At 41.2% G+C, this 24,689-nt stretch overlaps 1 protein-coding gene across 1 annotated transcript; it reads right to left on the minus strand.

Moving 5' to 3' along the window:
- Positions 1-17,052: 17,052 nt before the first annotated feature.
- LOC115129972 (homeobox protein engrailed-1-B-like) lies at positions 17,053-21,302 on the minus strand. Its single transcript, XM_029660763.2, has 2 exons — positions 20,511-21,302; positions 17,053-17,860 (listed from the first exon to the last, which is right to left on the minus strand). The coding sequence occupies exons 1-2, from the start codon at positions 21,010-21,012 to the stop codon at positions 17,541-17,543; spliced, it is 822 nt and encodes a 273-aa protein (XP_029516623.1). The 5' UTR covers positions 21,013-21,302; the 3' UTR covers positions 17,053-17,540.
- Between the last annotated feature and the right edge of the window lie 3,387 nt (positions 21,303-24,689).

Raw genomic sequence — 24,689 nt, forward strand, 5'->3', positions numbered from 1 at the left:
GATCGCCCAGCGCCTCGGCCCCCGGGTCGTCCCCGAGGCCGGCGTCGGCGCGCTGCGGGAGCTGCGCGTCAGGAGGGGGGTACTGTCACGAATATTACCGAAGGTGACTCCCCTTCTTGTTCGGGTGGCGCTCGGCGGTCGTCGTCGCCGGTCTACTAGCTATCGCTGATCCGTTGTTCTGTGTTCGTTTAGTTCTGTCTAATTGGTATCACCTGTTTCTTGTTTGGTTGTTAGGATAGGGTTATATAAAGTCTGTTCAGCCCGCTTCTGTTTCGTGCGGGCTTGTTCTCCTGTTTCTTTATTTGAGTGTATTTTTTGTTGGCATTTGGGTTTCACGCTGTCCGTTTATAATTCTGTTCATTTGTGTTTCCACTTTTGTTCATGTTATGTTTCCAGGACATTAAAGCGTGTTGTTTTTCCCACATCCTTTGCTCTCTGCACCTGACTCCACACCTCTTCACTCAATTACACGTAACATATACGTACATCATGTGAGGAGCTAGTTTGCTGCGTCTATACGTACATCATGTGAGGAGCTAGTTTGCTGCGTCTATACGTACATCATGTGAGGAGCTAGTTTGCTGCGTCTATAGGTACATCATGTGAGGAGCTAGTTTGCTGCGTCTATACGTACGTCATGTGAGGAGCTAGTTTTCTGTGTCTATACGTACATCATGTGAGGAGCTAGTTTGCTGTGTCTATACGTACATCATGTGAGGAGCTAGTTTGCTGCGTCTATAGGTACATCATGTGAGGAGCTAGTTTGCTGCGTCTATACGTACGTCATGTGAGGAGCTAGTTTTCTGTGTCTATACGTACGTCATGTGAGGAGCTAGTTTGCAGTGTCTTTACATCATCTAGGAGCTAGTTTGCTGCGTACATCATGTGAGGAGCTAGTTTGCTGTGTCTATACGTACATCATGTGAGGAGCTAGTTTTCTGTGTCTATACGTACATCATGTGAGGAGCTAGTTTGCTGCGTCTATACGTACATCATGTGAGGAGCTAGTTTGCAGTGTCTATACGTACATCATGTGAGGAGCTAGTTTGCTGCGTCTATACGTACATCATGTGAGGAGCTAGTTTGCAGTGTCTATACGTACATCATGTGAGGAGCTAGTTTGCTGCGTCTATACGTACATCATGTGAGGAGCTAGTTTGCTGCGTCTATACGTACGTCATGTGAGGAGCTAGTTTGCTGCGTCTATACGTACATCATGTGAGGAGCTAGTTTGCAGTGTCTATACGTACATCATGTGAGGAGCTAGTTTGCTGCGTCTATACGTACATCATGTGAAGAGCTAGTTTGCTGTGTCTATACGTACATCATGTGAGGAGCTAGTTTGCAGTGTCTATACGTACATCATGTGAGGAGCTAGTTTGCTGCGTCTATACGTACATCATGTGAGGAGCTAGTTTGCTGCGTCTATACGTACATCATGTGAGGAGCTAGTTTGCTGTGTCTATACGTACATCATGTGAGGAGCTAGTTTGCTGCGTCTATACGTACATCATGTGAGGAGCTAGTTTGCTGTGTCTATACGTACATCATGTGAGGAGCTAGTTTGCTGCGTCTATACGTACATCATGTGAGGAGCTAGTTTGCTGTGTCTATACGTACATCATGTGAGGAGCTAGTTTGCTGCGTCTATACGTACATCATGTGAGGAGCTAGTTTGCTGTGTCTATACGTACGTCATGTGAGGAGCTAGTTTGCTGTGTCTATACGTACATCATGTGAGGAGCTAGTTTGCTGCGTCTATACGCACGTCATGTGAGGAGCTAGTTTTCTGTGTCTATACGTACATCATGTGAGGAGCTAGTTTGCTGCGTCTATAGGTACATCATGTGAGGAGCTAGTTTGCTGCGTCTATACGTACATCATGTGAGGAGCTAGTTTTCTGTGTCTATACGTACATCATGTGAGGAGCTAGTTTGCTGCGTCTATACGTACATCATGTGAGGAGCTAGTTTGCTGCGTCTATACGTACATCATGTGAGGAGCTAGTTTGCTGTGTCTATACGTACATCATGTGAGGAGCTAGTTTGCAGTGTCTATACGTACATCATGTGAGGAGCTAGTTTGCTGCGTCTATACGTACATCATGTGAGGAGCTAGTTTGCTGTGTCTATACGTACATCATGTGAGGAGCTAGTTTTCTGTGTCTATACGTACATCATGTGAGGAGCTAGTTTGCAGTGTCTATACGTACATCATGTGAGGAGCTAGTTTGCTGCGTCTATACGTACATCATGTGAGGAGCTAGTTTGCAGTGTCTATACGTACATCATGTGAGGAGCTAGTTTGCTGCGTCTATATGTACATCATGTGAGGAGCTAGTTTGCTGCGTCTATACGTACGTCATGTGAGGAGCTAGTTTGCTGCGTCTATACGTACATCATGTGAGGAGCTAGTTTGCAGTGTCTATACGTACATCATGTGAGGAGCTAGTTTGCTGCCTCTATACGTACATCATGTGAGGAGCTAGTTTGCTGCGTCTATACGTACGTCATGTGAGGAGATAGTTTGCTGCGTCTATACGTACGTCATGTGAGGAGCTAGTTTGCAGTGTCTATACGTACGTCATGTGAGGAGCTAGTTTGCTGCGTCTATACGTACGTCATGTGAGGAGCTAGTTTGCAGTGTCTATACGTACATCATGTGAGGAGCTAGTTTGCTGCGCCAATACGTACATCATGTGAGGAGCTAGTTTGCTGCGTCTATACGTACATCATGTGAGGAGCTAGTTTGCTGCGTCTATACGTACATCATGTGAGGAGCTAGTTTGCTGCGTCTATACGTACATCATGTGAGGAGCTAGTTTGCTGCGTCTATACACACGTCATGTGAGGAGCTAGTTTTCTGTGTCTATACGTACATCATGTGAGGAGCTAGTTTGCTGTGTCTATACGTACATCATGTGAGGAGCTAGTTTGCTGCGTCTATAGGTACATCATGTGAGGAGCTAGTTTGCTGTGTCTATACGTACGTCATGTGAGGAGCTAGTTTGCTGTGTCTATACGTACATCATGTGAGGAGCTAGTTTGCTGCGTCTATACGTACATCATGTGAGGAGCTAGTTTGCTGTGTCTATACGTACATCATGTGAGGAGCTAGTTTGCTGCGTCTATACGTACATCATGTGAGGAGCTAGTTTGCTGTGTCTATACGTACATCATGTGAGGAGCTAGTTTGCTGCGTCTATACGTACATCATGTGAGGAGCTAGTTTGCTGCGTCTATACGTACATCATGTGAGGAGCTAGTTTTCTGTGTCTATACGTACATCATGTGAGGAGCTAGTTTGCTGTGTCTATACGTACATCATGTGAGGAGCTAGTTTGCTGCGTCTATACGTACATCATGTGAGGAGCTAGTTTGCTGTGTCTATACGTACATCATGTGAGGAGCTAGTTTTCTGTGTCTATACGTACATCATGTGAGGAGCTAGTTTGCTGCGTCTATACGTACATCATGTGAGGAGCTAGTTTGCTGCGTCTATACGTACATCATGTGAGGAGCTAGTTTGCTGCGTCTATACGTACGTCATGTGAGGAGCTAGTTTGCTGCGTCTATACGTACATCATGTGAGGAGCTAGTTTGCAGTGTCTATACGTACATCATGTGAGGAGCTAGTTTGCTGCCTCTATACGTACATCATGTGAGGAGCTAGTTTGCTGCGTCTATATGTACATCATGTGAGGAGCTAGTTTGCTGCGTCTATACGTACGTCATGTGAGGAGATAGTTTGCTGCGTCTATACGTACGTCATGTGAGGAGCTAGTTTGCAGTGTCTATACGTACGTCATGTGAGGAGCTAGTTTGCAGTGTCTATACGTACGTCATGTGAGGAGCTAGTTTGCTGCGCCAATACGTACATCATGTGAGGAGCTAGTTTGCTGCGTCTATACGTACATCATGTGAGGAGCTAGTTTGCAGTGTCTATACGTACATCATGTGAGGAGCTAGTTTGCAGTGTCTATACGTACATCATGTGAGGAGCTAGTTTGCTGCGTCTATACGTACATCATGTGAGGAGCTAGTTTGCTGTGTCTATACGTACATCATGTGAGTAGCTAGTTTGCTGCATCTATACGTGAGAACGTCATGTGAGGAGCTAGTTTGCTGCGTCTATACGTACATCATGTGAGGAGCTAGTTTGCTGTGTCTATACGTACGTCATGTGAGGAGCTAGTTTGCTGTGTCTATACGTACATCATGTGAGGAGCTAGTTTGCTGCGTCTATACGTACATCATGTGAGGAGCTAGTTTGCTGCGTCTATACGTACATCATGTGAGGAGCTAGTTTGCTGCGTCTATACGTACATCATGTGAGGAGCTAGTTTGCAGCGTCTATACGTACGTCATGTGAGGAGCTAGTTTGCAGTGTCTATACGTACATCATGTGAGGAGCTAGTTTGCTGCGTCTATACGTACATCATGTGAGGAGCTAGTTTTCTGTGTCTATACGTACGTCATGTGAGGAGCTAGTTTGCTGTGTCTATACGTACATCATGTGAGGAGCTAGTTTGCTGCGTCTATAGGTACATCATGTGAGGAGCTAGTTTGCTGTGTCTATACGTACATCATGTGAGGAGCTAGTTTGCTGCATCTATACGTACATCATGTGAGGAGCTAGTTTGCTGCGTCTATACGTACATCATGTGAGGAGCTAGTTTGCTGCGTCTATACATACATCATGTGAGGAGCTAGTTTGCTGCGTCTATACGTACGTCATGTGAGGAGCTAGTTTGCTGCGTCTATACGTACGTCATGTGAGGAGCTAGTTTGCAGTGTCTATACGTACGTCATGTGAGGAGCTAGTTTGCTGCGCCAATACGTACATCATGTGAGGAGCTAGTTTGCTGCGTCTATACGTACATCATGTGAGGAGCTAGTTTGCAGTGTCTATACGTACGCCATGTGAGGAGCTAGTTGCAGTGTCTATACGTACATCATGTGAGGAGCTAGTTTGCTGCGTCTATACGTACATCATGTGAGGAGCTAGTTTGCAGTGTCTATACGTACATCATGTGAGTAGCTAGTTTGCTGCGTCTATACGTACGTCATGTGAGGAGCTAGTTTGCTGCGTCTATACGTACGTCATGTGAGGAGCTAGTTTGCTGCGTCTATACGTACATCATGTGACGAGCTAGTTTGCTGCATCTATACGTACATCATGTGAGGAGCTAGTTTTGCTGCGTACATCATGTGAGGAGCTAATTTGTACATCATCATGAGCAGCTAGTTTGCTGCGTCTATACGTACATCATGTGAGGAGCTAGTTTGCTGCGTCTATACGTACATCATGTGAGGAGCTAGTTTGCTGCGTCTATACGTACATCATGTGAGGAGCTAGTTTGCTGCGTCTATACGTACATCATGTGAGGAGCTAGTTTGCTGCGTCTATAGGTACGTCATGTGAGGAGCTAGTTTGCTGCGTCTATACGTACGTCATGTGAGGAGCTAGTTTTCTGTGTCTATACTACATCATGTGAGGAGCTAGTTTGCTGTGTCTATACGAACATAATTTGAGGAGCTAGTTTGCTGCGTCTATACGTACGTCATGTGAGGAGCTAGTTTGCTGCGTCTATACGTACGTCATGTGAGGAGCTAGTTTGCTGAGTCTATACGTACGTCATGTGAGGAGCTAGTTTGCTGCGTCTATACGTACATCATGTGAGGAGCTAGTTTGCTGCTTCTATACGTACATCATGTGAGGAGCTAGTTTGCTGCGTCTATACGTACATCATGTGAGGAGCTAGTTTGCTGCGTCTATACGTACATCATGTGAGGAGCTAGTTTGCAGTGTCTATACGTACATCATGTGAGGAGCTAGTTTGCAGTGTCTATACGTACATCATGTGAGGAGCTAGTTTGCTGCGTCTATACGTACATCATGTGAGGAGCTAGTTTGCTGCGTCCATACGTACGTCATGTGAGGAGCTAGTTTGTTGCGTCTATACGTACATCATGTGAGGAGCTAGTTTGCAGTGTCTATACGTACGCCATGTGAGGAGCTAGTTGCAGTGTCTATACGTACATCATGTGAGGAGCTAGTTTGCTGCGTCTATACGTACATCATGTGAGGAGCTAGTTTGCAGTGTCTATACATACATCATGTGAGGAGCTAGTTTGCTGCGTCTATACGTACGTCATGTGAGGAGCTAGTTTGCTGCGTCTATACGTACGTCATGTGAGGAGCTAGTTTGCTGCGTCTATACGTACATCATGTGACGAGCTAGTTTGCTGCATCTATACGTACGTCATGTGAGGAGCTAGTTTGCTGCGTCTATACGTACATCATGTGAGGAGCTAATTTGCTGCGCCAATACGTACATCATGTGAGGAGCTAGTTTGCTGCGTCTATACGTACATCATGTGAGGAGCTAGTTTGCTGCGTCTATACGTACATCATGTGAGGAGCTAGTTTGCTGCGTCTATACGTACATCATGTGAGGAGCTAGTTTGCTGCGCCAATACGCACATCATGTGAGGAGCTAGTTTGCTGCGTCTATACGTACATCATGTGAGGAGCTAGTTTGCTGCGTCTATACTACATCATGTGAGGAGCTAGTTTGCTGTGTCTATACGTACATAATTTGAGGAGCTAGTTTGCTGCGTCTATACGTACATCATGTGAGGAGCTAGTTTGCTGCGTCTATATGTACATAATTTGAGGAGCTAGTTTGCTGCATCTATACTACATCATGTGAGGAGCTAGTTTGCTGTGTCTATACGAACATAATTTGAGGAGCTAGTTTGCTGCGTCTATACGTACGTCATGTGAGGAGCTAGTTTGCTGCGTCTATACGTACGTCATGTGAGGAGCTAGTTTGCTGACTCTATACGTACGTCATGTGAGGAGCTAGTTTGCTGCCTCTATACGTACATCATGTGAGGAGCTAGTTTGCTGCTTCTATACGTACATCATGTGAGGAGCTAGTTTGCTGCGTCTATACGTACATCATGTGAGGAGCTAGTTTGCAGTGTCTATACGTACATCATGTGAGGAGCTAGTTTGCTGCGTCTATACGTACATCATGTGAGGAGCTAATTTGCAGTGTCTATACGTACATCATGTGAGGAGCTAGTTTGCTGCGTCTATACGTACATCATGTGAGGACCTAGTTTGCTGCGTCTATACGTACGTCATGTGAGGAGCTAGTTTGCTGCGTCTATACGTACATCATGTGAGGAGCTAGTTTGCAGTGTCTATACGTACATCATGTGAGGAGCTAGTTTGCTGCGTCTATACGTACATCATGTGAGGAGCTAGTTTGCTGCGTCCATACGTACGTCATGTGAGGAGCTAGTTTGCTGCGTCTATACGTACATCATGTGAGGAGCTAGTTTGCAGTGTCTATACGTACATCATGTGAGGAGCTAGTTTGCTGCGCCAATACGTACATCATGTGAGGAGCTAGTTTGCTGCGTCTATACGTACATCATGTGAGCAGCTAGTTTGCAGTGTCTATACGTACGCCATGTGAGGAGCTAGTTGCAGTGTCTATACGTACATCATGTGAGGAGCTAGTTTGCTGCGTCTATACATACATCATGTGAGGAGCTAGTTTGCAGTGTCTATACGTACGTCATGTGAGGAGCTAGTTTGCTGCGTCTATACGTACGCCATGTGAGGAGCTAGTTTGCTGCGCCAAAACGTACAGAATAACTCCCCAAACTTTTTGGTCACAGAGGGCCAATTTAGCAATGACATCACTAGTCTGTAACGAGAGCCCATGACAAGCGTATGTAAATTGTATATGACTAATCGCCTCCCGCATCACCTCTCGGCACCTCCGAGGCCGGGGCGATGAAAGACGGAGCGAGGGAGAAATCTACCCAACAGCCCCTGCTTTTGAAGTGAGGAGGCTGGGGTGAAAACATGGCCAGCCAAGCTGCCCGCCCACGCCACTATCCCCCTAGCGTCTCCTCCACCATCCCTCCATCTCTCCACTCTTCACTTCACCATCCCATGAAGTGATTCCATATGTCCAAGACATGTTAGATGAAGGTGCTGTTGACCACCCGTACAATATGCCTCTTTGATAATCCCAGATCTTACTCTTTATCTGTCTGTGTACATAATACTGGACCTTCATTTAAAGAGAATGTCAAGATGAGTCTGGACAATGTGAAATGTGCGCCACAGATGTCATTGTGGACGGAGTTAACATTTTACCACCAGCCTTCAATGTGTGGAGTTTTTTCCTGTAAGGAATATAAATGTGTCACCACTGGAGTAATGCAGCCATTGTCGAAGGATGAGAGGCAACATGAACTCATCAACTCAAGAGAAGTTGTTTGTGTCTTTTTGTGTCTGTCTTCACTCAAGTGGGACGGTCGAAGGAAATCTGCTTTAACATTTATTCAATCTGGGTACTGGTGAACTTGTTAATAATGCTATTTCTGATTGGTCATGGTTAGGCATGTGGTTATGTTGATGGCATTCTTAGCCAATTATAAGTGCTGCATTTCTCTGTGATCTATTTTTGTGACTCATAATGCCTTTCAACAAGTTTCTAAATCTCTCATAAGATTTTGTGAGATATAAATTGAATAATGTCTATATACATTACATATGTATTATGTTATATATTTATAAATATAGCATGTTAAATCCAGAGCTATTTTTTCTATATATAAATTGAAACTTTCAAAAGTTTTCTACAGAAATATATATATTTTTGTTTTGTTTTGTACAGCTATATTACACAATGATAATGTACATAATATACAATTCCACAGTTTAAATCGTGACTTTAATAGTCTACTTATAAAACAGTACATTAACTATTATTGGACAGAATTGAATGGATCAAAGTGACTGATTTAACTATTATTTTATTAACCCAGGTATTTATTCATTTTACGGAGGTGGCAAGTAGCCTAGTGGTTAAGAGCGTTGGGCCAGTAACAGAAAGATTGCTGGTTCAACCCTCCCGAGTTGACTAGGTGGAAAATCTGTCCATGAACCCTTGAGCAAAGCACTTAATCCTAATTGCTCTGGATAAGACTGTCTGCTAAATGACTCAAATGTAAATGTTTCACATTATGAGCATACTATAACATCTTATTTCAAGATGATGATTTATATTGTATAGATATTAGCTTGTGTATTTTGACATTGATCCAACAATTGAGTGGATAAACTACACCATAAACAACCAAGTCTCTCTTAAGAAAAAGATCAAAACTTACATACTCTTCTGGTTTTCTTCCAGCCTCGACTTAAGTGGAAGAATACATTTTGTGACTGTCACATAGCTGTGGTGGGACATACTATAATTTGAAGTCGCTTCCTTATCAATTAAAGACATATAGCTGTCCAAAAGAATCCCGTCTACCAAAGAGCACGCTCGATGTAGCAAATTATAACCTTTACACTTCTTCATTTTCCTTATGAGTGGCATGTGCGCCTCAGAGAGAGCAAGGGAAGGTTATGGATACTGGGGTTATCGAGGACACCGCGTCATATTCTTGGAGACCGACGATGACAAAAACAAAGCATTTTCATCACTCAGTGGGAAAATAAAAGCAGTTGATATTACGTTGGGTAGTTGCATTATTTCAATTAGTTAACTATAAAACAGCAGACAAGGTCAGATTTTCTATTGTCTTTTTAATCAAAAATATTATTTGAATTTAGCTTACTTGTTGAATTTGTAGAAAATATACTTGTTTATACTCACTACAAATGTACTCTCACCCACCAGCAAATGGGGAATGACTCTTTGGCCATTGGTGGCTATTTTCTGCACAGAACAGGACTCATCCCCTTTCACAATAAGATGTGACCATACTATCGCCATAGGCTGCTCTCCAAAGCTGAGAGTTTCCCTTCCCTCACACATAAGCTGACATGTGCAAGTCTGTGTTTCTGCTGCCGGTGGCACAGGCAGCAGAGAATTTGACTTGCAGAACAAACAAGTGGCGCTGCCTATATCCGCCATGTAATTTGTACTTATCTGTCGGATATTTACGGCTGTTTTTGCCCGGGGCCCCCAGAACATCTCAGCTGCGCCGTGGGAGGTTCTCTGTCAATGCCACCTTTGTTGTGTTGCTCCCAAAGATAGAGCGGTGCAATTGACAGGCCATAAAATGCAATGAGTCATCTTCCCGTCTTCCCCCTATCCTCTCTGCCATGGAGATCATGGCACATGCATGCTCCTTAGAGCCCCCTCCAGCCTCTCGCTATCTCTCTCTCTCTCTCTCGCTCTCTCTCTGTGTCTGTCTCCTCTCTCTCTGTCTCTCTCTTTCTGTCTCTCTCTCTCGCTCTCTCGATATTTCTCTCTCATTTTCCCTCACTTTTTCTCTCTCGCTTTCTCTCTCTCTTTCTTTATCTCTCTCTCTCTCTCTCTCTCTCTCTGACAACAATCCTGGGGGCTGAAGGGGAATCAGCTAAGGGCTTCAATCCCTCACTGACACACCGCCACAACCTTCTAAAATTTTTAAGAGTGAGAATCGGTTACATCCACTTTGAGCCTAGAAACTTTTCTGAAACTTTGTTCTTTCCACTTGAAGAAAGAATTTTCATGTTTCCATTTTACCACCTTATTGGTTATCAGTTTAGTTTTCAGTCTTGAATGTGGTTCATTTCTGGATGGAAAACAAAAAATGACTTTCCAATGGGTGGGAGAGAAGAGAGGGTGTTGAAACTGTTGGCCTGTGTCTCCCTAAACCCTCCCCCTCCCCCTGAAGAGGAATCTCCCATAATTCAGGAGGCAGCAGCTGGAAGGGGATTACTCTAAGGTTCTGTACTTAGCAGTGGGATGGTCACAGGGTAGTGATCTAAGGAGCTCTTTTCAACTGTCTGTCTGCGTGCGTGCGTGCGTGTTGTGTGTGTGTGTCTCTGCGTACGCGCATGCATATGTAAACCGTGCGGGCATGTGCATGTAGGTAGGTGTGTGTTTTGTTGTGTATGTGAGTGGATTTTTCTGTGTCTGATGCCAGGTTTCTGTGTGCGTCTGTCTGTCTGTCCATGTATGTTGATCTGCATCTGTCCGAGGCCCTATTATGGATTTGAAATGGGTTCCTAACAGTAAACACAGGGTCAGGGAAGATGAGGAATTAAAACAAGACAGAACCTGGACCCCTGAGCCTCCATCCACATTGTACTCTAACAGGATTAAAGCTCACTTGGCCGGTGCATTTGCATACTTTAGCCCTGTTGAGGGTCACTTGATGTCTCCGCATCACTTTGATTGCCCTAGCGTGACTTTGCTGGTCAGGGAGGAGACACAAAAGGGACACCATGCGAACCTGCAATTCTCCTTGGTGATGCAGCCTGCAACCTCAAAAGACCCCAACTATATTCCCAATCCATTCTCTCAACATTGTGAATAACAAAACGATATTTGGTTTCTTTTTTATTATTCTGTATCCTCATTCTGTATCCGGCTAGTACATTCAGCATCCAGTACACTCTACCTGAAAATATATATTTTTTTACAGCTCCCCCTTCAAATGGAGTAATTTCCAGAGTCTTCTTTTATTGCTTTAATTTGCATATAAATTAAATGCATATTGTAGCTGTAAGGCAGACTATGCTAAGTATGCACTGGATCCCAGGGTTCCATTGTTTTATACATAAACCTCATGCATCTGCTAAATGATTAGGTGGGGAAAGTATCCTTGTCATTTTTAATTGGCTGAATAACTTCCCCCTTTGCGTCACTCCGTGCTATTCTAGGGCAATGTAGATTGCACCTTGCGATTCCCGAGATCTTTTTCGTAAATTCGTATCCGGGTTTGCACACGTAGCATGTCAAATACTCAATATATATATTTTTTTATCTTCAGTTACTTTTTTCCAACTTACTGCACTGTGTTGTCAGACCAATAGATGATGAAGAGGCAAGCATGTCACATCATGTAATGTAATGTCAAGTCAAATGCTTACCTGTCCACTGTGCAGCTCCAGTAGGCCTTTACTGATCGTGCTGGGAACTTCACCGCACTTTTGATTGTAAGTTCAACGTTGTATTTGAATATTAGGCTATGCATATTACATTCGTCCATTGATAGTGGGCCTAGGCTATAAACGTAATTCGTCTTGAAATTGCCAATGCAAACAAAAAAAAGGATAGCATTAGCTAACGCATAGACAACGTGGTAGAAACAACCATAGAGAAATGGCGTCACCGAGTATACTTGAAAGAGTTGTTGCGTACGACCGTACCATTATATTTTTCTGCAACAATCACTGAGCTGGATAACAATGTATTGTGCGTATAGGTACCGTATGAACTGTGTCTATCTACCTATAGATGTCTTATTGCGATGTCATAATGCATTGAATTGACATGTCTACATTAACTAGACTACATTAATAAGCTTATGGTGGCTGGAAAGGTCCTTAAGAAGTCTTGAATTAATTCATGCTGTACATTTTTCATTAATTGCCAGGCTACTCCGCCCATAATTCTAAGTCCAATGTTAACAGAAGTTATTCAAATAAATGATGCATGAGTGGTGTGCGTGTGTTTATTAAAACTCGGGGAGTTAATTGAACGTCGAAACCCAGAGCAGTTCGAACAACATTGGAAATAATTAAAAACAAAACCGAGGAGAAGCCCAGGGGCGGTTAAATGGTTGGGCTGCTGTCCTCTCCAGAGAAGTGGGCAACCGTTAATTAAATCCGAACTCATTTCTGGTTACGTAACAAACAGATAGGCTTATATTAGGACCAACGAAATAAACTAGGTACATGACCATGTATTTAAATTGAATAGGCTTTATTGTGTGTGTTGGACGGAGCCAAATTATGTTGGAAAATCTGTATTGTGAATTAATGATCAAATGAATTAATGAATGCAATTGCACTTTCAGAAGTACGCCCAGTAATCAATAGGCTATAGGCCTATAGAAGATCAATTGGTATGAAAAAAGGAATTCATTTATTTATTTGACCTTTATTTAACTAGGCAAGTCAGTTAAGAACAAATTCTTATTTTCAATGACGGCCTAGGAACAGTGGGTTAACTGCCTGTTCAGGGGCAGAACGACAGATTTGTACCTTGTCAGCTCGGGGGTTTGAACTTGCAACCTTCCGGTTACTACTAGGCTACCCTGCCGCCCATATCCTGAAATTCAAGGTTTGTTTTTGTCAATTGTTCATAGTTTACCATTTCTAATGTATTGCACTTGTGCCAGGCTTGCTGCATTACGCAGTCATCCTTAATAATTGATTGAGTAAGCAAGTATCAAAAAGTAAAAGTAATTTTTAATAAATAGGGACTTATGTATCAATTGTTTTTATTTTTTAATTGCCCTCAAAAAGGTAGAAGCGTTTTATCTTGAACGGAGAGGAAATTACGAACAAATGATCCATGTCGTATTATATTAATTTAAACTTTACCATTGTTTTCTCTTACCTGCACTATGCTACGAACCACGTCCGTTGTCAAGTTGTAAGATCATGTTATTTTGGGGTAATGCAAAAATATGTGGTTTTCCACATGTAATAGCATATGCCTACCCTAATTTTGAGAAACTATGAGTTATCTAGACAATATAGGTCCCATTGTAGGCTTGTTGTTGAAGGTACATTTAACTTAGATAAATTGATTTAATGAATTAACCATTTTCATGGGGTATAAAGATGAAGGAAATGTAGGCTGTAGGCTAGGCTAGGCTACATATTTGCAGGGAATAGCAATATCCTGGCGTATTTAGTCGCACAGGGAATATTTTAAAGAAGATAATGCTGCAAGCCTACGCAGGAAAGCACCTAAATCCCATACCCATCTGCAAAGCATAGTGTTCACCAATTGATAACTACGTTGAAGGTATTTTGGAGAACTAAAACAATACCATAATATTCGATAAAAGTGGACACTCATCCAGAGCAGTCGTATTACGTAGCCTATTAGGTAACTCTAATACGTGAACAAGTTCAAACGAAGGCTATATAAAAGTGTGTTATGTGAGTTTAGCTACTAGGCCTACTTCTTCTGTCGGTGAAGTAGGCTGGCCTAGACTCTGTTTCAACGAAAGTTGCAGGATGATATAGGCATTGTTCGTACTACAACTATCGTTTCAGAAGCCCATGGCGTTTAGTTTCTTCGCCCCTCACTTTCAGAACACCCTATAATGGTTCCTTAAGGGTAATTCAGGTTGTTGGTAGGGGACCTCTTCACTGAGGAATCTGGCTGTTTTTAGATATTTACCTTTGTGTGTTTCCTACGCTCCTGCTATGATTTTGTAATTGCTTGGTCTTGGGTTCTCTCGAAAAGAGACCTTGGTCTCAATGGAACCCTGTCTAAATAAAGGTTAAGTCAAATAAAGTGCCAAATCTACTTTAGCCATATCATACTCCGGTCTAGGATTGGTCTGTACAAGCTTTTAGTAAACCTTTTTCTTACCATGTTCTATTACATTTTTTTTGCAAAATATCTACTAATATATACTTTTGTGAATGTGTGTCCTTTAGTGCTAACCTGGGAAAGTTAACTTTTTTTTTGTTTGGCGTATGTCTGATTAACGCAGTAACCTATTTGATAATCATTACACAAAGTTCAAATTTCAACATTTTAACATAGGAAGTTAACAAAGAAAATAACAAGTATCGCTGTCCTTGAATTTAAATGAACGTCTGGTTGGCCTAATGTAGCCTATAGGTTGTGCTATAAATAGAAATGACTTGTTTTGACTGCCCGGTCTGACCTATGGCTTGCCCATGGGCTTTGAGACGCAGACACAAAGACCGGTGCTGCCTGGTCGGGACATTTAAGCTATTGGCTATCCCAATGAGCAACATACTGGCATTGAAAACAACGCGTGTCATGTCGCATGGTGCACGGGGAGGCTGAACCTAGTCCAAAATAATCACGTAGGCTAGTGTAGGGCAAGAGTAGCCTATATAGCGCCTACATTGAATAGAAATACGTCCCTTTGTGCAGAAAGACTAATGAATTTGAGCTTTGAAACTGACAAGAGTGCACGGAAAAGGCGCCAACAATAAAGTTGGAATCTGATTTCTGATTTTTTTTTATTCCGTAAATTTGCTCTTTAAAGATCTGATTTTCTGACCAATAAAATGTCCCTTTCTTAGATGTTCTGCCTCTTTTGGCGTTCCTCCATACCGCCTGCGTGCCTAATCGAATCTTGTAAATGCCGAGAATAGTTTAATAAGTGAAATGAGATCCATTCTGGAAAAATAGCTACCACGTGTTAAGATGTCCGGTGACGGTGGCAGGGCAGGGAACTAGACAAAAGGACAACATAACTCTGACTCGAGAAAGCACCCAATAAACAGGAAATGAATAAATATACATAAGGCCAAGTTATGAGACAGTATCCTATACAATACAGTGTGTGTGTGTGTGTGTCTGTAAGGGAGGGGACGCTGACTTAACAAGAGCAGAATTGATGTTGTTTTGGCCGGAACGTCATCTTGATGGTTGCCATAATAATATCGCTTTACAACAAGGCCAAGTTTTGAGATAGTATCCTATACAATGCAATCATGTAATACAGTGTGTGTTTGTGTGTGTGTGTGTGTGTGTGTGTGTGTGTGGTGTGTGTGTGTGTGTGTGGGTGTGTGTGTGTGTATGTGTGTGTCCGCCTGCTCATCCGTTGCATATAGCTTTAGATTTTTTTTCTTAAGCATTTTAACTCATATGGTGAATTCTTGCAACGTGTTCACTATTCACTTCAGTGGAACTTAATCTTCTGTTACATGTATGTTTATCTCTAAAAGCTTTTAATACTTTTGTAGTCATGTAGTCAAGTTTTAAAAAACCTAAGCGTGTCGACTTTATTATCCTTATATATTTCAGGAGGAGACTGAAAGTGCTATTTAAAGCACTGCACAGAGATGTTGACTTTCTGAATTGAGCCACGCAGTTTCTTGGAGAAGACACCAGCCACCAGTGGTGTAAAGAACTTAAGTAAAAATACTTTAAAGTACTACTCAAATAGTTTTTTTTTGTATCTGTGTACTTTAATTTACTATTTATATTTTTGACTACTTTTACATTTACTTCACAACATTCCATTCCTAAATAAAATAATGTACTTTTTACTCCATACATTTTCATTGACACCCAAAAGTAGGACTTAGCAGGACAGGAAAATTGTCAAATTCACTTGCTTATCAAGGGAGCATCCCTGATCATCCATACTGACTCTGATCCGGAGGACTCACTAAACACAAATGTTTCGTTTGTAAATGTGTTGGAGTGTGGCCTGGCTATCCGTAAATGAAAGAAAAAAGGAAAATTGTGCCGTCTGGTTTGCTTAATATAAGGAATTTGAAATGATTTATACTTTTACTTAAGTATATTTTAGCAATTACATTTACTTTTGTATAAAGGCATTTTGTATAAAGGCATATTTTTGAAAAGTATTACAATTAGGTACTTTTTTCCACCACTGCCATTTAGAAACGTCATCACCATGTTTTATACCATTAGCCGAAATGTAGACATACAGTGTATCCCAATGATGAGGGCCGAGATAATGCGTGTACTCATAGTAATACAATATTATTGAAGAAAGAACAATAACAATAGGCCTACTAATCGTAATACTACTACTACTGTCGCCCCCCCAATAAACGAATAATAAAAAATAACTTCCGTGAGTACACTGTGACCTTGACGGATATAGGCCTGCCTATAGAGTACATGGTTTCCGTGAGTGTGTAGGCTTTTTAAGGTAGGCTAGGCTGCACATAGAGAGGCACGCCTGGACCTTCTGTCCTATTAAAACAAGCAATGTTTGTATAGCAAATGGCATAGCTCGTGGGAAATATATGCATGTCAACATTATCTGAATTAACTCACTAAAAAGGTACGCGTAGTCTATGATGAAGAATATGTCTTAGATGTCAGAACAAAATGTAAAAAGGTAGGTTTGTTTTGCATTACAAGAAATAATTATGTCACTGAAGTTGTATATTTGTCCCGAAAGCTCAACAAAATACCCCATATTTGGTCATTGTCTCTTCGGTCTTTATTTAGACGACATAGTGTTAGTCCTGGGCCTTGAAAGCTAATAGTTATAATCGATTCACAAACTACGCTTTGTGTATAGCATTTCAATGAGGAATGAAGCTGTAGCACATTCTACATTTTTATTTATTTCAGACTACATATTCTCTGAACATATTAAAATCTTTGGCTTGGCACGTCGGTTCAGAAACGCAGTCTGTAGAATTGTGAGAGATTGGGGAGAGGGGCGACAGAAATCACACAAAAAAATCTATGAGTCAGACACTTATACTAAAACAATGGCCAACAACATCATAAGAAAAAGAAAAGTTTAAATCTCCAGCAAGTAGGGATTGATACAGACATAACCTTACCTGAAATTAAATATATACAACGTCATATTGTTTTGGCTATATATAAACTTTAATAATGTTCATATTTTATATAATTATGTCCATATACTGTATCATAAACAGAAATCGGTTTTAAATAGCATCTGTCCCAGTCAAATCGTATTTACCTCTTTCGTTTTCAGTTCACAAAAGAGTTCAAGCACTCTGCTTCAGTTCAGCGTCTATTTTGCCCTGCACGAGGGGGGAATTTACTCGCTATCATCCTTCTCCTCTTGGACCGTGGTTGTGGAATGGTTGTACAGTCCTTGGGCCATGAGTTGGAGAGCCAGGCCGTTCTTGTAGCCATTCCCCTTTTTGATTTTTGCCCTCTTATTCTGAAACCAAATTTTGATTTGGGATTCATTGAGATTCAGTTCTGTGGCCAGTGACTGTCTCCGTTGTTCTGTTATGTAGCGATTTGCCTGAAACTCGGACTTAAGTCTCTGCAGTTGTTCAGCCGTAAACGCGGTTCTGGGTCGCTTGTCTTCTTTCTCATTTTTCTTCTTTTTCAATTTCCGTGTCCTTGGGCCTGATGTAGAAACAACAGTGAAACGAACACGTAAATATCAGTTAGTCCTAGGCCCAACAAACATGAATTTACACATGACTAAAACAATGGAGTATTGCAATGTAATAAATATTGTTCATGGCTAAATGTGTGTTTGCAGTCATTGCGACCATTTTACCCCAGACGCAAGGTTCAAACAAGGCTAAATGATGAACAGTTGTATTGACATAATTTATTCATTTGAATATTCATAATTTCATAAATGCAGTAACACATATCTTCCAATTACATAATACATAACCAAAAACATATCAGCAACGTCAAAACTAAATAAAATGTAGGCCTAGCGGTGTGACAGACCGTTATCCTCGTTTGCGTGCCTATTTTTGTACGCATATGTTTTGGCCTAGGCTATATGTGGTCTAAGAATTTCATAGTTTCCTATTGGTAATACCAATAATAACAATATAATATCAAACTAAATGCCTATACTTACTAACAGACTATTGTTGTTATTTGCAAGCCTTTTTTTTCTGTAGGCCTACCCTGCAGACCGGTGCAAGCAAGAGAACACACAGTATGGTGTTAGTCCTCCTTAGCACAAGTAGACCTATGCCCCAGCTCAGCCACTATTCCTCCGTCAGTTAACGAGCTCATTCCATCAACGTGTGTAATAAAAACTCGGTGCCATAAAATGTCAAAGTAAACAAACTAAGGCAACATATTTGGTTATTTACTATTTCACTAGTCTATGCTTAGACCTAGATTGCAATAGGTCTGTCTAAAACGCCATTGCACTGGAACGTAAAGGCTACTGTTTTGAAAGCTGGTATTGAGATACTTGGCTTATTCTATCCACAGCCATGCAGCGTGCACATGATTACATCTGAGAGGTTCATAATGTAGCATATACACGGGGCTAATATCGCGATGAAGAAGATACATGGATATAGGCTAATTAATCATTTATATTTTTATGCCCACTTTCTGCAAACGTGTTACCTAACAGCTATAAAGGCCTACTATTCAGCCATTCGATTGACTTCTCCAAAAACGCAGACAACATAACAACATGTAGACTGTCATTTCAGGGGGAAAAAACTATTTCTATAGGCTAAAAAACACAATTAGGTCGTATATTGCAAAAACAAGCTCGGATCCCAATTCAGTCAGTGCATTGTAGGATACGGTTTAAATCAGTTTGATACTGTATTGTGTGAAACTCAACTATATGCTTCTACTGCTATCATAAACACAAAGGCTAGGCTATATATAGCCTTATTCTTTTTAATTGGCGGGATATTGGTATTGGACATTTTCATCCCCGTTATGGACTGTAGCCCTACGTCATCTTTATCTTTGTCATTTGGAACAACATGAGCCAAAATAGCTTAACATGTAACGACATGAGGTCACGTTTACCTGCAGATATAGGCTATTTTTTAATACAATAACAGTAATAGGACTACAATAGCAAGCACATACACAGGCTAGGCCAGGGCCTACTTGCCGAAAACATAACCTAGGCTATTTGATTAGCTAAAACATTTATATAGTCTGTCGGGTTAATTCCATTTTCGTAGTACTACATTGTTTTACCAGATTTCATTCCCGAAAGATATCGAAACCAATAGGCCTAGTGTTTTTCTCCCAATTCATATAGCCTAGGCCTAAATCTTATAGCTTAATCAGTCAATCAATCACTTTAGTCAATCAATACATATTTTCTGAATTCTGAATCTCATGTCAAATTCAGAAAGACTGTGGAAAATAAACACCCAAACATATTGACAAGGCAGTCTATACAAACCCTGATTTACACCATAGGCCCAACAATATGCTCGTCAGGTGAAAAGAAAGTCAGCTATTGTGGCCGAATCGAAGGACATAATGGTTGGATTATGTAGATAATATAGACTAAACTATTTGATTTAGCAGTTTGGGTAATTTGGAGACGGCCTACATCGAAGGCTTGCCTAACAGTTAACAGTAGGTATAGGTATATGGTGTGAAGTAAAACAAGATAGTAAAACAAAACGACGACAGTTAAAGTGGACGTTTCGGTGTCCACTCCGTTCAAGTTTGTCTTGTCCATGCAAAACTTTTCAATGAGTTTTACATAAACAATGTGATAACATGGAGGACCGGTTTTCGCCATTGCTTTGGTTTGAGGAGAATAATACAAATTAGGAGGAGAATCAAATTGAAGCCCGGTTGGTCTTCCTAACATGCTCTGCCAAGTCTTATTAATATATCGTTTATACATGCTCTCACCAAAACAAAGTGGCAAATGTGTGTGTTTGTTTGTGTTACTGTTACTGTTAGAGAGATTATGGCAAATACTATAGGCATATGTCTAGTCTAGCCTACTATGATAATCCAGGCCTATCATCATTTGTTGTTTTGGCTGGTGTTGTTATTATTAGCTTTTTCAATGTATGTTTCTTCATTTAGCCTATCGTGCGTGACGCTCACGAACTGAATACATTTACAAGGAAGCGACGCGAGAGAGAAAGAGAGAGGGGGGGGGTGACAGAGAGAGAGAGAGAGAGAGATGTTTACGATGTTCAAATTGACCTACAGGCTAGGCCTACTCCAAACATAACCAAAATAACGGACTTTCACATTTCAGACTTGCAGGGGTAAAATGATTCGGAAACTAGCGCCATACCAGATGATGGTCGATCCGAATATCTCGTGCAGTAAACCCACGCAGGCCATAACATCGGCGTAGATTCTTTAGCGGGTGGAGATCCTCCATTACTGGCATTCACAACCACTATTGACGCGGTGTCTCCATATCTCGTTGTGGTAGTCCCATTCCCTTCACCTTGTTTTGTCGAGCTCTGTTTCGAAGACGGCGAGGACGACGACGAAGAAGTACTGTCACTACTGCAGTTGGAATCCTGGCAAAGGCTGCTCGCGTGAGATGGCCTGATTACCAAGGGGTTGACGTTTTCTCTGCCGGAGGTCTGCGCCCGCTCCCGACTCCCAAGCTCCTTCTTGCAGCCGAAGTCTGGCCGCAGAATATTGTCAATAAAAAAGTTTGTCGTTCTATGTACCTGCTGTGCTGCCTGGTGGGGCAAAATTGGAGGAGATGGTAGATTCGGGGAGAGGGACACGCTCTCTCCCTCAGTCGAATCACGGCTGTTCTGATCAATTCGCTCTTCCATAACTGGTACACTTTTGGCTGGAGCGCAAACTCTCCACGCCAAACTCCACTTGTTGCTCAATGCCGTATCCGAATAATAGCAAACAAAAAAAAGATATCTGACTATATTATGAAGGAAGCCTATATCAAATACTTTTGATATATGTGACAATGTTCTACACTGTCGACATGTTAGCCTACTAAAGCGATCCAAGTGTCACAATAGCCCTGCGCTACCACGAATGACTACACATCGCGCGCAGCAGCGACGTCGCTAGCTTTTTCTAATGTATGTCGGCGCGATCTTTCTAAACTCTCCTAAAACCCGTTATCCCTCTCACACACTTTTTTTCTCACACCAACCGGAAGCACGTGAGTGCCAACACACGTGCAATAGACCAATCACTTGTGCAGATCCGCGCTGTCAGAAGTGACGACGTCCAATCGAATTTTACGAATCTCAGCAAATAAATAATTGATGGTTTTTAGGCACAAAACAAGGGGTCTCAGCGGTGCGCTTTTCTTCCATACCAAATGACCGTGCTCATCACCGATAGGGGAAAACATGGTAGGGACATTGGGCTTGTACAGAAATATTATAGGCTACCTATACATTTAGGCCACAAATGGTTCCCGTTAATTTGTCTATCGACTTGATTGTCATCCACTCTCTTACCACTGAAAGGTGACATGTGTATGTTTTTCTTAAGTCCTCTTCCTCCACATTTTCCTATACATATCTTCCTATACAATTGACATGCAGTATGACATTTTTCCTACTCTACTTTATGTTTTTCCTGTTTTGTATCTAAAATAATGGGTGTGTCAAATTGGCAACCCATGTCTTAAATGACTCTCATCTCGGCTACAAAACCCCTATGATATTTGTATAATTACGCATGCGTAATTTCTGCTTTCCAAATGGATAAATCACTTGATAAACGCTTGTAATCATCCTCACCTGTGCGTAGCCTGACTTTGACCGGTCACGTGCTTGTAGGTATAGGCTATATTTACATTGCTATAAAGAAACAGGGGGACAAGTTGAGTTAGGTTAGTTGACGGAGGTGGTAGGGGGTGATGGAGGTGGTCTGTTTGAGCGTTTGTATCAGACATATAATAAGAAGTATTAGGCCTAATGGTGACGTGTTCATGTAAAATATCTCTAATCAGGCTAATCATTCATAAACCCATTCCAAGGTGGCCTGTATCGTAAAATTGAACATGGTTTATGTTCATTCTCGTTTTTATTAAGTTTAAACAGGCATACAATTTGCATTTCTATAGGCCTATATCTGTGTCACTGTCGTCTATAGGCTACACCACAGGTGCAGTTGGGTGCGGGTAGAGAGTCTAATTAAAAATCACTACAAATCCAACATTACAATCCCAGATTGAAACATAGATATAGCAGCAAACAAAACAAAACGAAACAAACACATATTGGAGACATAGGCCTTATATGTTTGTTCATTGAGAACCTCATATTTTTTTTGCAACAAGGTAGACGCTCGAGCTTCTTTGTTGTGTGACAACTTTTGTCCATGCTTAGGGATACAATAAAAAAATGACACATAAATAAGAGTAATTAGTCACGAAATAATGTATTCTGCTCAAAACTATAGGACTGATTCACATTCAACATGCTAGTATTGAAATCTTTATCCCAAAAGCTATAGCGTTAGTGTGGGTAGTTAATTAAATTATAATTGGGACACTATCAATATGCTATTTAGCCAAGTAGCCATTGTGGAGACGTAGTCCCTTTTCAGGCGGTAAATGAGGACTCCGGTTCTTATCTTGCCCACAAAGAGACGCCTTGAGAGGGACCGCAAAATATAATTTATAGCTTTTAATTACTCTTCATTCCGCCTGATCAGCTTGGCGTTCATCACAGTAGAGTGAATAAAAGCCGGTCAAAAGCACTGTCACTATTGCCTGGCAAGGCGCTTAATCAAAGTAAGCAGGGCAATATTATGCGCTCAAGAGGACCGCTCGTAATTTCCAAGGTGCTGATAAAGCCGGTTGAATAACGCGGCGAGTCTTCTGAGACACCATTTACAGAAATGACTTTATTGACGGCTTAACGTTGGTAATTCATTTTACCCTTCATGTATTGGACCTGGATTTGTTGCAGTAATAGGATGATAAATGCACTGACGGCCTGCAGCTCGTATTATTGAATATGGTGGGCTAGGGTGCAACAAAACACACACACACACACACACACACACACACACACACACACACACACACACACACACATATATATATATACACACACACACACACACTCACACACTTCTTCCTTCACTAACGTTAGCTGAAAAGACCCCAGATAATTCTTAAACGAATGCTTCGACACTTTCTATTTAAGTTTGAGGCCATGGTCGAATTGCTTTCATTTTCGATAGCTTTACTATTTTGCAAAAAACAACAGACTGGAATAATATATTTTTTTTGTTGGGGTTGTGAGACTTGTAGGTGTGTGGTGGAATGAAACCGCTGGCTGGATGCGTAAATGACCATCAGGACAAAGACAGCCCACATGAATAGAAACGTTCAAGGATATGACCTCAATATACATTTGTCTCTTGCATCCCAGTCTAAGATAACTTGTGGTTTCGTACAATTGAATGTAAATAGAGTGGAGTCAGCTACACAATAACAATTAGGCAACGAAAGGTCAACCTGCACCATGTCCCAAAGCAGTCAGAGCAGGAACACTCAGAGCACGTCAGCACACAGCACTTGTAAAATCCAATGATCGTTGTGGGCATTGATCAGTGATTTGGGCTATCGGATGAAGTTGCAAAGACAGTTGAAAAACATTGGTTTATTCGGTTATTTGTGGAATCTCAAAACACTACCATTTAATGTCTATCCCATAATTTAGTCGAATAAACAAACAAAAAATGTCTGGGCAAAAATTTACAGAATTCACTCCCGAATGAATCGCTACCTTTTGATGAAGGACGTTGTCTGTTAAATTACATTTGGTCGTATTTTGACATTATAATGTCTTGCGAATAATAATCATAAACCCAGGCTACTGGCAACAGCAATATCAGTTTGTATTATTTCCTAAAACAAAGGTGTATCTGCAGTCAGAAGAACAGAGCACAATGGCATGAAAAGCATTCTTTCATTTGAACAAAATATCAAACTTGGTAAAAAAAAGAAATTGGTAGCCTAACTATCATAAAGCGAATGAATAACGGTACTGTCTCTTTGCATCTTGAACTCTTTTTCCTGTGGAAAGGATGACCATGGTTAGCCGTTGAAGCATTTGCAATGCTTATCTTTTTAGTACAGAGAAATATGCAAGACACCATAAAGCAATTGGCCTACTGCGAAATAACTGTAAAATCAACTTTATTTATTGAATAACTTTGCATTCAAAGAATACATAATATAAACTAACGTGATATTGTATTATTTTATAGGCCTAGTTTATTATAAACAATTATAATATGTTAGTATTACATTTCATGTGATCTAATCCTATGTCATATAATATTATACGATCATGTATTTTCTTATAATACATTAGCTAAAGCCTACACATTTTATATTAAAAAGTATTGGGTAGATTGATCATCACAATGCAAAAACTGAAATGCTTATCTCAAAAGCTAGTGTACTTAATTAAGAGACTATCCATAATAAATGATCAATATGCTATTGAGCTAAATAACC

The sequence above is a fragment of the Oncorhynchus nerka genome, linkage group LG5 (genome assembly GCF_034236695.1).
Source record: "Oncorhynchus nerka isolate Pitt River linkage group LG5, Oner_Uvic_2.0, whole genome shotgun sequence".
In the NCBI taxonomy this organism is placed as follows: Eukaryota; Metazoa; Chordata; class Actinopteri; order Salmoniformes; family Salmonidae; genus Oncorhynchus; species Oncorhynchus nerka.

What these genes read in the sequence shown, in the direction of transcription:
- LOC115129972 (XM_029660763.2), bottom strand. Translation starts at nt 21,012, where the DNA reads ATGGAAGAGCGAATTGATCAGAACAGCCGTGATTCGACTGAGGGAGAG. An exon ending in TTCGGATCGACCATCATCTG is followed by an intron (nt 17,861 to 20,510) that starts GTATGGCGCTAG and finishes TTTCTACATCAG; the next exon opens with GCCCAAGGACACGGAAATTG.